The 14,689-nt window shown below is 49.0% G+C and overlaps 1 protein-coding gene across 14 annotated transcripts in view; it reads right to left on the reverse strand.

Moving 5' to 3' along the window:
- Positions 1-12,007: 12,007 nt before the first annotated feature.
- Positions 12,008-14,689, reverse strand: part of CABIN1 (calcineurin binding protein 1) — a 257,074-nt gene continuing 254,392 nt past the window's right edge. For 13 of the 14 annotated variants that reach the window (XM_044444094.1, XM_044444096.1, XM_044444097.1 and 10 more), the window contains 2 exons: positions 13,491-13,717; positions 12,008-12,975 (listed from right to left, as the gene is read on the reverse strand). In XM_044444094.1, the coding sequence (XP_044300029.1) occupies positions 12,829-12,975; positions 13,491-13,717 (374 nt within the window). In that variant the 3' untranslated portion in view covers positions 12,008-12,828. Of the gene's footprint in view, positions 12,976-13,490; positions 13,718-14,396; positions 14,511-14,689 lie in introns of those variants that run through there. The other variant, XR_006416074.1, reaches the window with a different exon arrangement.

A 14,689-nucleotide genomic window follows, 5' to 3' on the forward strand; every position in this document is an offset into this window, starting at 1 on the left:
CAAACAGCCTGGCAGCCCTGGGTGGTTGTACTCTGAGTGCCCACTCCTGTCATCTGAACCTGGGCAACCAACTCTGCTTTGGCCACATGTGGGAGGAATGGCAAATCAGGCCACTCACGCCTGGCTTCTCCTGGGCAGCCACCATTCTCAGCTGTTCCCAAAGTGCCCTGTTGCAATCGCTGGCTGGCTTAGCTTTGTAGCTGGTTTTCCTCTTATTTATTTCTTATTTCTTCTTGACATCACAAATCCCTATTGTGACAATGACAGACAAGTTTGTCAATGCACCTTAATTTTTTTCTTAAATTCACCTCAGTTTTCACAAATAATTGTGACAAAGCATATATGTACTTTATGTCACTTGGACAACTGCAGACATTCAGTTACACCTATGGTTGGGGTGTCTACAAGTACAAGTCACCACAGAGACCTCTTCATATACACATGTTGGGAAAGTCCAAATAAATCCTCAAATGAAAAGATAAGCTTTTGCATGGCCTTCAATATAAAATCTGGCAGCAGTGTCCTCACTCCCCGCTCTATATTCCTTCTGGTGCAGGGGAGGAAAAGCACCCTGAAGCTCCACCCACTTTTCAGATAAGGCAAGCTGTGAAACAATGATTGCAAGCCATTGGGGAAGCCTACAACAAACCATAGGTAGTTTGAACCTCCTTGCCAGAATTATTATTTATTTATTTCCTTTATACACCACTCCATAGCCAAAGCTCTCTGAGCAGTTTTTAACCACTCTCTGGGCAGTTTAGGGCTGGCTCTTCAGCTTGGCTTCTGTACAAACCACCAAACCAAGTAGCAAACTGAGCAAATGCATGTTCCAGGCCTTAGAGAGCTGCTTTTAATTTGTTCAATACATATCGATGTATCACAAAGCCTTCCTTTAATGTGACTTGTCCTAAAAGGTGCTTCTCCTGAAAGTCAAATTGAGGCTTTTCATACTCTAATGAAGCATCTAATTGAACACATAAATCCTCAGAGAAAGTAGGGATATATGCACTTCACAATAAACATCACAAATGGTTGAATTAAATCAAGGGAAGGGCAGCTTTTCAGCAGGAAACCCTACTAGAATGCTTGTTAGTGCGACATTATGCAGCAGGGGTCCGCAAACTTTTCCACCAGGGGGTCCAGTTGAAAGGTGCTGGTGGTGTTTGCGGGCCGGCGAGGGGGCGGGGGTGGGCCACTGAGGTGGGGTGGGGCACATGGTGAGGGGAGATGAGGTGAGGCGGGGGCGGGCACATACCATGAGCCGGGCGCACGAGGCAGTGGCTTGCTCGCTTGGAGATCATTTTCTCCAAGTGAGCAAACAGCTGCCTCCCTTGTTTGCAAGATGGGAGGCGGTGGGCACGAGCGTGTGTGCGGTGGGTCCAAATGGGCATGGCAGCCCAGATCCGGCCCCAGGGCCATAGTTTGAGGACCCATGGTATACAGTCTCTTAGGGCACCAATTCCATGGCTTCTGAACATCATCTGGAAGACATAGTCTCACCTTCATAATTTGGCACAATGATTTTCAGGCTCAGACATTACATTGGGAATTTTCCCCATAAGAGCACCCCTTCCTTTTCTTTAAGTTTCTGAAGAAAGGGCATGACTCAGACGTGTTTGGCAAACAGGAGCAGGTTGAGAACATAGTTCCCTATGTTCTGAGGTTGGAGCAGGCCAAAGGCCTCGCTATCCCAGCATCCTGTTCCTCCCAGGGCTATTCAGGTAGGGCATGCATGCATGAGCTTGAGTTCCCCAGCAACTACCATGCCATGGGCAGCAGCTATCTTTTTATGCATGTAAATATGCATCTTTCTATTTAATCAAACTTTGTTTTTAGGCTGCCATTCATTCTGCAAAAGAAAGCTTTGTTATCTTTTAGCAGTGGGCATAAGAGAAGAAAGAACTCCACATTCTAGTTGGTCCATAACCCAACTCATGTATTGGAATGATTAGATATGGGCTTTTGCAGGGGAGAGAGAAAGAAGGACAGTACTGCAGATATACAGCAGTGGCTTGGTAACTAAGGCTTTTTTCTTTTTAAACAAATTCACCTTAAGTCATACTTACTGTTAAATTTTGGCTTTTTGCTCTTATATTATTATCAACCTTGGGTTTTTAAGGAAAAGTGGGCTGTTTAAAAGAAGTAAAGTGAAGGGATTAAAATATTTTAGTATGTTGGCAAGAAGATTTTATTCCTTATCATTCTGTTCCTTATTAACTGGACAGGTGAGAATCTTTTGCTTCCAGACCTGTTTTATGAGTAAATAGATTTTGATTTTGAAGATAGAAATTATCTGGAATGTCAAGAATTCCACTTGCCCTAAAGATGGCAAGACTTCTTTGAAGGAAAAAGTTCTCTCTTTGCCCTAAAAAGGAGTATGGCCATGACTTACCTTCCTCTCAGTTGGAGTCGAAGCAGGAGATCCCACTTTAGATCCCATTTCATTGCCATATCTGCCAGGTTTTCAGATCTGCAAAGAATGAATGTCCAGATCCAAAGTGAGCATATACAGTTTATTAACAGCAAACAGGTATGCCAAAGTTACAACAGTGCTGAAGGGTAGCCAGTTTAAGACGGACTACAAAGGAACTGAGCATATATAGAATGTTTTATGGAGTTGGCCTTATGCACACATTGCAGGGAGGGGACTTTGAATTTATCCTACAAGAACAATACAGAAGCACACAAAGACAATACAGAAACATAAAGAAATCATCAGGAAAACATTACGACACATCGGGTGCTCAAGTAACAGATTGAAAATAGAACAATCAAAAGCTACCGAATTTAACAGGTTTCAGTGTTTGCTTTTACAGTCTGAGGAAGGAAATTCCATAAAGACAAAGAGTAAATTGGTTTCATGTTGAGGTAGCAAGCGAAGAAGCACCTGGCAGCTATTTCCGAAGCTCCTGCAAGATTACTGTTGCAATAGTATCCATTGCTGAAAGGTGCTGGCAGTCATACCAGGTGATTAGTGGGTTCATACATTTTGTGAATGGGGATAGGAGAAATATAAGTTCTGCTGTTAATAGTCCAGTAGACCTGGCACTGGATGGGAGTCCCCTTTTGGGAAGCGCCTCTGGGTTTCAAGCCAGGAACAGAAGTAGAAACTGCAGAAAAGGTGGCTGTTGTATCAACAAAAAAGGGAGGGAGGAGTCAGAAAGAGAGAGATAGGATTCAGAAATTCCTGGTGCCAATCCTCTGTGAGACTTGGGCCTTCTTTGTTTGCAGGTTTTGTTCCTGGATGCCAATGGGAGCCCGGGGCTTTGCAAGGGTCAGTCCTTAAAGAAGTGTTGGGCACTTCTGCTGGCTCAAGCCTGAGCTGAGTTGTTGTTGTTGTTGTTGTTGTTGTTGTTATTATTATAACATTTCTATGCCGCCCCTTGCCGAAGCCTCGGGGCGGCTTACAACACAATAAAATACATTGAAATACAATAGCACATAATAAATTACCATTAAATACAAAAAATACATTGAGTTACAAACATAATAATATAAAATTAAAATTATCAGTATAAAATAAGTAAATAAATAATATAGGAGGAGAAAAGAGAAGGAAGAAGAAGTTGCCCTGGCCAGATCATATGTTTTAACAATTAAAATGATGTTTAAATAAAAAGGTCTTTACCTGGCGCCGAAAAACCAGTAACGACGGTGCCAGGCGGACCTCTTTGGGGAGTGAATTCCATAGGTTGGGCGCCACCGCAGAGAAAGCCCTCCTCCGAGTACTTACTCTCCTAATTTCTTTCATGGAGGGTTCCCGGAGAAGGAACTCTCCCGCAGATCTCAAAGGGCGGTCGGGCATATACGGACATAAGCGCTCGTTCAGGTAGCCCGGACCCAAGCCGTTTAGGGCTTTATAGGTCATAATCAACACCTTGAATTGGGCCCGGGCTTCAATGGGAAGCCAGTGAAGCTGACGGAGGACTGGAGTCATGTGAGCATAATGCCCCATCCCCGTCAGCAAACTGGCAGCTCTATTTTGCACCAATTGAAGTATTCGGACCGTCTTCAGGGGAAGCCCCACATAAAGTGCGTTACAGAAGTCTAGGCGGGAAGTCACCAGCGCGTGTGTCACCGTCGCCAGGCAGTCGAACTCCAGGTAGGGGCGCAGCTGATTAATCAGCCGAAGCTGAAGGAAGGTGCTCCTCGCCACCGCTGTCACCTGAGCTTCCAAAGAAAGCTCCGGGTCGAGGAGTACTCCTAAGCTGCGGACCTTATCCCTAAGAGGGAGTGTTGCACCATTCAGGACCAGGTCAACTCCACCCTCTCCGAAGCCCGATCCGCCAACCAACAGGACCTCCGTCTTGTCTGGATTGAGTTTCAGTTTATTGGCCCTCATCCATTCCATTACCTCGGCCAAGCACCGGTTCAGCACAGCCACTGCCTCACCTGGATTAGTGGAAAACGAGAGGTAGAGCTGGGTATCATCAGCGTACTGATGATTCCGCAGCCCACACCTCCTGATGACCTCTCCCAGCGGTTTCATATAGATGTTAAATAGCAGAGGGGATAGAATGGAGCCCTGTGGTACTCCATGGCATAGCTGCCATGACGCAGAGACATGGTCCCCCAGCACTACCTTCTGGAATTGACCATTGAGATAGGAGCGGAACCATTGCAAAGCAGTGCCTCCAACCCCCAATCCCGCTAGCCTATCCAGAAGGATACCATGGTCGATGGTATCGAAAGCCGCCGAGAGGTCCAGAAGAACCAATAGGGATGCACTCCCCCTGTCCTTCTCCCTGCACAGGTCATCGTACAGGGCGACCAAGGCAGATTCAGTACTGTACCCGGGTCTGAAGCCAGACTGAAAAGGATCCAGATAATCAGTTCCATCCAAGAGTGCTTGGAGTTGTCCCGCCACCACTCGCTCCAACACCTTGCCCAGAAACGGGATGTTGGCCACAGGTCTATAGTCAGTGGCCATCTCTGGATCCAGTGACGCTTTCTTCAGGACTGGTCTTATTACCGCCTCCTTTAAAGGGGCAGGCACTTGACCCTCCCTCAGAGAAGCGTTAACCACTTCCAAGATCCAGGTCCCAATCCCGTGCTTGGAGTTATTTATTAACCAAGACGGGCAAGGATCCAATAGGCAAGTGGAGGGACGTACTCGTCCAAGTACCTTGTCCACATCATCGGGCCACAATAATTGAAATTCCTCCAACAATTTTGGACCAGACGGTAGCATTGGCGTCTCCCCAGAGACCTCTGATTCATTAGTGGAGTCCAGCTCGTGACGAATCTGAGCGATTTTCTCCCTGAAATGCCTGGCAAAGTCGTCACAGCGGGCCTTTGAGGGTGGCATCGGATCTTCCTTAGGACCCGGGCGAACCAGGCCTTGTACCACTCGAAAAAGCTCCTCCGGATGGCATTGTGAGGAGGCAATGGAAGCGGGAAAAAACTTCTTTTTCGCTGCCTTCACCGCCACAGCATAGGCCCGATAGTGGGCTCTCAAGTGTGTTCGGAAAGATTCATCCCGTGATTTCCTCCACCTACGCTCCAGTTGTCTCCCAACCCACTTCATCGCCCGCAATTCAGGTGTATACCAAGGGGAAGAGCGGACTCTGCCCGGTGGGAGAGGACGCTTGGGAGCTATCGTGTCCACGGCCCTGGTCATCTCTCCGTTCCAGAGTTCGACCAGAGCCTCGACAGGAGCACCAGTCTTGTCAGCCGGAAACTCCCCCAGGGCCTTCAGGAATCCATCCAGACCCATCCGGCTCCGGGGGCGGGCCCATACAATCGGGTCCGCACTCTTATAGAGGGAGAGGCCGCTCTCGAGCACAAACCTCACCAGGAGGTGATCTGACCATGACAGGGGAGTCAAACATAAGTTCCTCACCCTCAGGTCATCCTCTTCCTGCCCCGTCGAGAAAACCAGGTCCAGAGTGTGTCCACGTTCATGGGTCGGGCCGATGACGTGTTGAGACAGGCCCATGGCCGTCATAGAGGCCATGAAGTCCTGAGCCGCCCCGGTCAGTCCAGACTCGGCATGGAGATTGAAGTCCCCCAGGACCAACATCCTGGGGGTCCTCAACACCAGGTCCGAGACAGTCTCTGTCAGCTCAGATAGGGAGACTGCTGGGCAGAAGGGTGCACGGTACACCAATAGAATACCCAATCTGTCTCGTTCGCCCAACACCAAGTAGAGGCACTCCAGCCCTGGCCTCGAAGGGACTGGAAGACCCGTGAGAGAGATGGAGGCTCGGTAGACCAACGCGACTCCCCCTCCCCTCCCTTCTGGGCGTGAACAGTGTTGAACCAGATACCTGGGCGGGCACAATTGGGAGAGGGCAACATCCCCTCCCTCTCCTGCCCAGGTCTCCGTTATGCAAGCCAGGTCGGCCCCCTCATCCACAATCAAGTCATGGATGAGGGAAGATTTATTATTGACCGACCTGGCATTGAGAAGCAGCACTGTCAGGCCCAAGGGGTGGTTGACAAGGCTACCTGGCGCCCTCTGGCTGGGGGCAGAACCAGAAGGAGGGATAGGTGTCAGCCATCTGTCCATCCTTCTTCTACGTGGACATGTTAAGCCCCTATTGCTGTAACGACCATTGTCCGTGACCACGCCAATAGCAGCGGCCGTGTGTTCCCCAGGATATATAAACGTCGACATGGCCAGGGATGACTCAAAGCACTGATTAAAGCAGGGTAAAATTATAAAGCAGGTCGAAGGAGGAGAAAAAGAACGATAAAAAGAAAAAGAAAGGGGTGGGGAAAAAATCCTTCCCCTTCCCTAAGATTCAGCAGTAGGCAAGCCTATTTCAACAAGAGTCCTTGGCCAGCCCAGCCCCCCCCTCGTCCCCCGAACGGCATCCCAAACGGCGGCGACCCCCTTCGGCCGCCACCCTTTGGCCGCCAGCCCGAGGCCGCCGGCCCCGGCCGCGGCCGCTGCTTTGAGTCCGCAGGGCGCCTCCAAGTCCTGCCCCGTCGTGCACCGTGCGCGCCCGATCACCTGGGCCGGCAGGCGGCGCTCTCCGGTGCCGCGTGCGCCTGCGCTGGCCGGTGGAGCTGGCTGCCGTCGACGTCGTGGCCGCGTGTGTCTGCCTGCATTCGCTTGCCCACGCGGAGGCTCTTTCCTCCAGCGCGATGGAGCAGCGTGCTGCTGGAGGTGGGCGGAAGTCTTTCTTGCAGCGCGAGGTCAGTGTTTCCTGCCCGAGGGGCCGTTCCCTCCTGGCCGCGGCCACTGCTTTGAGTCCGCAGGGCTCCTCCGAGTCCTGCCCCGTCGCGCACCGTGCGCGCCCGATCACCTGGGCCGGCGGGTGGCGCTCTCCAGTGCCGCGTGTGCCTGTGCTGGCCGGTGGAGCTGGTTGCCGTCGACGTCGTGGCCGCGTGCGTCTGCCTGCATTCGCTTGCCCATGCGGAGGCTCTTTCCTCCAGCGCGATGGAGCGGTATGCCCTGGCTTTTGGCAGCAAAAGCAGATGATTTCCTGGGTTGGAGGCATCCCTGAGTTTGGGGTTGGTGGGAACTGGGCACTCCTCTGGAACATCTTGAGCTGGACAGTGGCTCATGCTTGGTGCCCCACCCCCTGCTAAGACAAAGTGCCTGATCCTGTCCATGAGCCTCCTCCAAAGGGTCCAGCCTTCATGCAGCAGCAAGAGACCTGGTCTTTCTCCTGTGGGATGGTAAGCATTTCCCTTCAAGCATGGAGCAGCTGGCCCCTTCCTCCAGCTCTCCATTGGTGCCCAGCATGCAGGTCACACGTCATGTGCTGGGTGCTCCAGCCATAGGGGTTGACTCTCTGCAGCATGCCTATCGAGTTGAGAGGCAAGAGACCACAGGCAACCATGAATGCTTAAATCCTATTTTCCCTAGCAATGAGTGGAATTCCCAGGAAGGGAAGAGACCCATAACTGGGTCCATGCAAAGGTTCAGGGAAAAAGTCCCAAAAGTATTTCCAGCACAACTCTGGATGGTTTGATGCTAAAGGAAGCACTTCAGGCCATGCAACATTTCCTAGGTCAAGCCTCTTAGTCCAGTTTTAAAGGTTCTGCTTTGTGGTAAGGACAGTGGAACCTTTGTTGAACTATGGCCTTTCAATCAAGCTTCACAACCATTTCTTGTCAACAGCAATGGTCCTTGCACACACATTGGCACAAAATACTCCAACTCATCTTGGATATGTGCAACCCTTAAGCCGCATGTATTTCAAACAACCAACCAGTACTTGGACATTTACAGGAAACCAAATCCTACATTCATACAATAAAATTCTGGGAAAACGTATTTTGTCTCACCTGTCTGCCTACGCTCTAGGACTGACAGTTTAGTTAGACAGTCTAGGACACAGTAACAGAACCCAGGCTACTATAGGAAATTGGACACCATCAATCAAGCTCCGCCAACTCTCTGGTGCAGAACACATCTCAGTTTCCACAACTCTCTTCTGAATTTTGGACCTGATTAGGGTATATCAAAGAATGATAGGCAATATTGCTCATGGAAACTGACTCCTTGTTCACAACATAGCCTCAGAAAGGGAAATTGTTACAGGAAGCTTTGAAAGGCTATCAGTTCTTTGAAGATTGCCAACAGTCCCAAATGGTTGATTTGTCATCCTTGTTCCAGAGTGGACCATGCTGCTTGGGACATGAGTCCTTCAGAGTGCGCACCCCAGCCTGTGAACCTCACATCTGTGGCAATGATGGCTGTCATTTCTGCCACTTGAGACGGATGAGTTTGTCAAGTCCACCACACGAGGCTAGTGCATACCGTGATCGGAACAGTGAGTAGCTTTCTTGTAGAATTGTGTTCCAGATGGAAGGACTTCAAGAACCATAACTGCAGAGGTCATATATACACTGGCAAACTGCACCATAGACACAGTTGATGCCGTATGCCTGAGTAATTGCTGGATTTGTCATGCTGACACTCTCAGGTTGGATCTGATCATTGACACTGAGTGCACCAGTTTGTCCATGCGATCTTTGGGCAGATATGCCTGAGCTGATTGAGAGTCCAGCTCCGCTCCAATGTTGAGAATGGTCTGTGCAGGAATGAGAATGGATTTCTCTACATTAATACATAACCCCAAGTTCTCTAAGGCAAATCACATGTCCCTAATGGACTTAGAGAGAGATTGTGTGGAGTCTGCCATGATGAGTCAATCATCTAGGTAAGGGTAAATCTGTATGCCTCTGAGTGCCATACATTTAGTGAAATACTGCAGGGGGAAAAAGGTCATGACCTACATCTGTGTGGCATCCCTCACATACCTGTATCAGACTCCATATTATGTACCACCAGGTAGGCCACAATGTACTAATGACATGGAATAAGGGCTGACCAGTCTGCTGATCAAATCGCAGAGAATACTAAAATGGGGGCAGTGGCCACAACTGAGGAGCAGGTACTCTGGATCCAAAAGGATCTGGAAAGACTATGGAAGTGGGCAGGAGACAACAGGATGGCATTCAATGTGGAGAAGTGCAAGGTCTTGCACTTGGGGCATAGGAATAGGTGTCATAAGAACAGGTTAGGGGACATGTGGCTGGAGAGTAGCACTTGTGAAAGGGATCTTGGGGTGCTGTTTGATTAAATGGCTACATGTGAGCCAGCAATGTGACATGGCGGTCAAGAGGGTAAATGCCACTCTTGGTTGCATAGCCAGAAGCATGGCTTGTAGATCTGTCACTGTATATGACTCGGGTGTGCCCGCAACTGGAGTACTGTGTTTAGTTCCAGGATCCACATTACAGGAAGGATATAGCCAGGTTAGAATTGGTGCACCCTGGGACCACAAGGTTGGTGGCCAGTTTGCAGGGGATGCCGTATGAGGCGAGACTGAGGGAACTGGGTCTCTTCAGCCTGGAGCAGATTCAGAGGGGACCTGTTAGTGACATATAGGTACATAAGGGGGTGTCGCGTAGATGTGGGTCATGACCATTTTTCCCCTGTGGATGAGGGCAGGACACATTCCAATGAAGCAAAGCTCAGGGAACCAAGGTTCACTTTGGATGCCAGGAAGCACTTCCTGATGGTTAAGATCCCTAGGGTATGGAATGGACTTCCACAGGAGGTGGTTGAAGCCCCATCGGTGAGGGTGTTCAAGGATAGGCTGGACATGCACATGGTAAGCACGTCATGAATGGAGCCGGGGGTCAGACTAGAGTGCCCCTTCTGACTCATTCTGTTTCTGTGTTTCTATGTTCTATGTATTCAAAGGAATCCCCCAGGAAAGCAGTCCCCCACCCTGCTCAAGAGAAGGGGTTACATTTGGTGTTGTGGGGGGTGGCGAAGAGGTCCGCCTCAGGGAGACCCCACTTCAGGTCATAAAACTTGGTGGGATGGAGTTCCCACTTGTGTTGGGTGGTGATGGTCTGGCTCAGGGAGTCTGCCAGAGTGTTCAGGTGCCCTGAGCCATGAATGACCATGGCAGTGATCCACACACCTAGATGTTGCCTGCTCTGTTTGTTCTGGTAGTACATTGTTGTAACCCCCCTCTTCATCGAACATGCAGCTAGGGCATGGCTCGTCACAGGTAAGAAGCATGATCAGAGTGTCCTGTTCGCGTAAGAACAAGAACCCCAACGAATGTGCACGCTACGCAAGGCTGACCACAAAGCAGCCTTTGTTGCTACGCTCTAGCATAACGTCACGCCCTGTACCCTCGCTTGCTTGCTTTAGCATAAAAAAAAGTGTGCGAATGTAGCTCAGTGGATTTCCCCTATTGTTCGCTGTTATTCAAGCACCTGCATAGCCATCCGTGTAAAAGAGTATAAAAATCCTGCCTTCAATCTGCTCAGCACCACACTCTCACGAGTGCATGGTCCCTGCCGGCAGGTAAATAAATCCCTCTCGATAATTCCAACCAGTCTCTGGTCTCGTCTGTAAAATCGCGCCATACAACATACATGATGGTAGTGTTGTCCGTGGCTATCTGAACATGACAGCCCCTGAGGGAGTCTTGGAAGGAGGCGATGGCCTTCTTTACCTCCAGCATCTCTAGGAGATTGGTGTGGATGTGGATGCAATTCATGCCAGTCCCAGAGGCCGTGTGTGTGCACGTCTACACAGTGTGTGCCCCAGCTTGAGTTGGAGGTGTCAGTTGTGACTGCAAAGAAGGGCTCTAGTGGGGGGGGAAGCGAACCCCAGTGATTAGATTGCCTGTTATGCTCCGCCATTGGAGGGACTGTCTGATTGTCAGGGGTGGAGACAAGGCGGTGGCGTGGGGGTCTTCATCCACTGTGAAGGCTTCCATGAACCAAAGCTGAAAGGGATCTTTCCGAGGTGCGTGAGCTGCAGCATGGACACCATGGAAGCCATGAAGCCCAGCAGCCTCTGTATGGTGTGAGCAGTAGAGTACATGGAGGCAGGTCTAGCGGTGACTGGAAAGAGGGATGGCCACAGAAGGCCATGTGGGGAAGCTGCAAAGACACCAGCAGGGAGGGAGTCGGCTTGGCGGCACGGCACTTCTTGTGCTTAGGGACAGCTGCAGTGTGCAATGGCCCATCCGAGGAGCAGTGGTGGAGTTGGCGGCAGCGGCCCTCTTCCTTGGCCGTCTGGCCAGTGGGGAGGACTCCTCCATGGAGGGTAGGTTTTCAGCATCTGATTGCAAGGGCTTGGCCATGATCAGGGTAGCTGCCAGAGGGTGAAGTGCAGGTGAGGGGCCTGCTGCTGGTGTGCTTGTTTTTACACACCTGGCAATGCAGGCGGGTCTTGACCACATGCCTTTTGCCCGAGCAAAGGCAGCAGTGGGAATGGCTGTCTGCTGCAGGCATGAGGAGCAGCAGTGACAGGCTGGATCAGCCATGAGGACAAGGGAGGAGAAGCACGTGAAGGGAAAGGAAAAGGAGGCGGCAAGATGCAGCCTCAAGCAAGTGTAGGAGGAAAATCCAAGCAAGAGAGAGGAGTAGGAAAGTAAAGACAATAATATATTAAATATAATATATATTAAAGCCCCACCCGCCTTTATCCGGACTTCTGGAAGGGGCACCTCTACTCAAAAACTGGGGGAGAGGGAGGGGTGTGAGGCATTCCAGGCACAGTAAGGAATCCAAAGTCTTGGGGGAACAGAATTTTCCTTTATTAGAAAAATGTGCATTTATACAAAGCTCTGCACCATACCATTTGTCAATCCCCTTTCCCACCCTAACAAACATAAACTCAACCTACTAAGCTCCATGCATGTTTTGCACATGTCACGTCCAATTCTGTGCAGTGTTAGCATTCATTATATTACAAAGTTAACATTCAGTAGAAAAATGCTTAGTTTCCTTTATTTTCTCCATATAAATGTGACCAGTTCCTTCCAAGATTCTTAAAAACAAACATATACCTCTTGTTGTGCCATTCTGTAAAAAACCAGACAATATTAAAATGGTATTGAAATCCTCAACACTTCCCAGTTCAGCCAAATATGCCCTTCCTGCAGCTTTTCTTCCTCCACAGCTGGTCCAATTAACTCTTGATGAGGCAGAGCAATAACACGAACTGCCACCTCTCTTTATCTGATTCTTTTAACTCAAGACTGCGATTGGTTTACTTAAACCAACATGGGAGGCAATATCTCAGGGAGCATGGCCAAACTCCTCACTTAGTCAGCTGGGGACATTCTGCTCCTTGCAATAGCTTCCGACCTAGAGAAGGGAAGAGTTGAGGAGATGCTTGCAGCCTGCAGAACTGAAGGTGTGGATATGGCTGGAAGGGTGGCCAGCATGCTGGTAAGGATGCTGAGGAAGCTGAAGGCAATGCCAAATGAGGCAGCAGTGGTGAAGGCAACAGCAGAGGTGAGAGACACAGCAGGTCCTACTGATGGAGGAAGGCTGGCTTGCAGGCGGCAATGCTCCAATGAAAAGGCAAAGGAAGGGAACTGCCAAGGGGAGTCACACATCCATGTAGTCGCCCTCATCATCAGTATCACTCTCTTCCAGGGAGGACTCTTGGCTTGAAGTTTCCACAATCTCCAGAGCTGGTTGGCAGAGGCTCTCTTTCTTCACATTTGCTGCAGACTGGGCTGAAAGGATGGCAGACTTGCCCAGAAATGAAATAATATTGAAGAGTTACTTTTCCAAAATATTTACTTCTAGTCCAAGGCCTTTTGGTTGACCCCATTAAAGAATTCATGCTGCATGTTGTGTTTTTATCTTGTGGTTGTGAGCTGCCCAGAGGTGCTGTGGCACAACTGGACAGCCTACAAATGTTTTAAATAAATAAATATTTAAGATCTCGGTAACTACATTTTCACACTCATTTAGTATGCGCTTTTTCTTGTCCTTGATTGCAAAGTAACTGGTGGGATTAACCCTGGATACAGAAGTGATTTCCAGCTAACCCCCCCCCCCCCCCGCCACAAGCCTTCTCTCCCCTGCCCCTCCAATCTCTATGGGCTCTCATCTCTCCCCTCACTGCTAGGATGCCCTTATGGGCTATTTGTACCTTCACCCCCTTGAAAGATGTAACTGTGGCTGAAGGCAATGGGCCTTAAAACTCAGCCCTCTTACAAGACACTTGACTGAAGCAGTAAATTCGCCTGGGAAGGAAGTACCTTTAGCTTTTGCTTAGTTTCTTCTGAAATGCTGCCCTTAGGAGATAGGAGCGTGGGGGTTGGTGGTGTGACAGTGATCTCAGGGGGAAATCTGGTGACTGATGAGGGGATAAAAAGCTTTGGCATGTTGGGCAGTGCACGGGATCTCACTCGGTTGTTGTCAGCCTTGTTTGGTTGGTTTTCCAAGGACTGTGAAGCAACCTGGAGTTCTTTCTTGGAACCAGATGCTAAAAGGAAGACAAAAGAACAAACAGTGTAGCATTATGGCCAGCTTGCTGGTGTGAAACTCAGCAAATCTAGGCTCTGGTCCCCACCAGGCCATGAAGCTCACTGGGTGACTCTAAGACCAGTCCCTGACTTTCAGCCTAACTTACCTCACAGAGTAGTTGTGAGGAAACAATGAAAAGGAGGAAAGAATGGGAAACTGCTTTGGTTTCCTTGCAGGAAAAAAGGCAGGATATCAATATAACTAATCTTTGAATCAAGATAAAATCTCTTTGAAGTTCAAACTACGCTTCTAAGTTTGAACCGCAGGCACAGTGAAAAAATGCGATCACTGCATAAATGTCATCAGTTGTGCGCCCAAACCATCTCTCATCTCTTGTTGAGTCTGTGCCCTTTCATTACATGCCTTTTTGATCCTTTTGAGAACCTTTTTGATTGTTCTCAGTGCCTTTTAGGTAAGTACCCTTTTCAGTCATTCTGAGTGCCTTTTAACTCCCTGCCTTTCTGATCCTTCTTACTGCTTCCTCAATCGCTCTCAGTCCCTTTTGGACAGTAAATGCAATTTTCATTTTATTATAAAAAACTGTACATATTTACATATTTTATTAATTATTTTAAAGTTTTAATTAATAAATTCGGCATTTAATTGTGTTATTTTTAACTTAAATTATGTGTATTTACTGTTTATTGAGATTAGTATTGTTCGGGGTCTGGGAACGGATTAATTCACTTTCCATGATTTCTAGTGGGGAACGTTGCTTCAGACTTCAAATGATTCAGAGTTCAAACAGCCTCCTGAAAGAATTAAGTCAAAGTATGTGCCTGACTGTAACATGCTTGAAACATCCTGAAACCATCCCCCCCTCCATCCCCCCAAAATTGTCTTCCATGAAACTGGTCCCTGGTGCCAAAGAGGTTGGGGACTGCTGCTTAAGGCAACTGTAGACCTTAAGTTCAAAGTGTTCCTAGCTTCT

Source organism: Varanus komodoensis, unplaced genomic scaffold, assembly GCF_004798865.1.
Source record: "Varanus komodoensis strain SLA01 unplaced genomic scaffold, ASM479886v1 scaffold44_1, whole genome shotgun sequence".
Classification (NCBI taxonomy): Eukaryota; Metazoa; Chordata; class Lepidosauria; order Squamata; family Varanidae; genus Varanus; species Varanus komodoensis.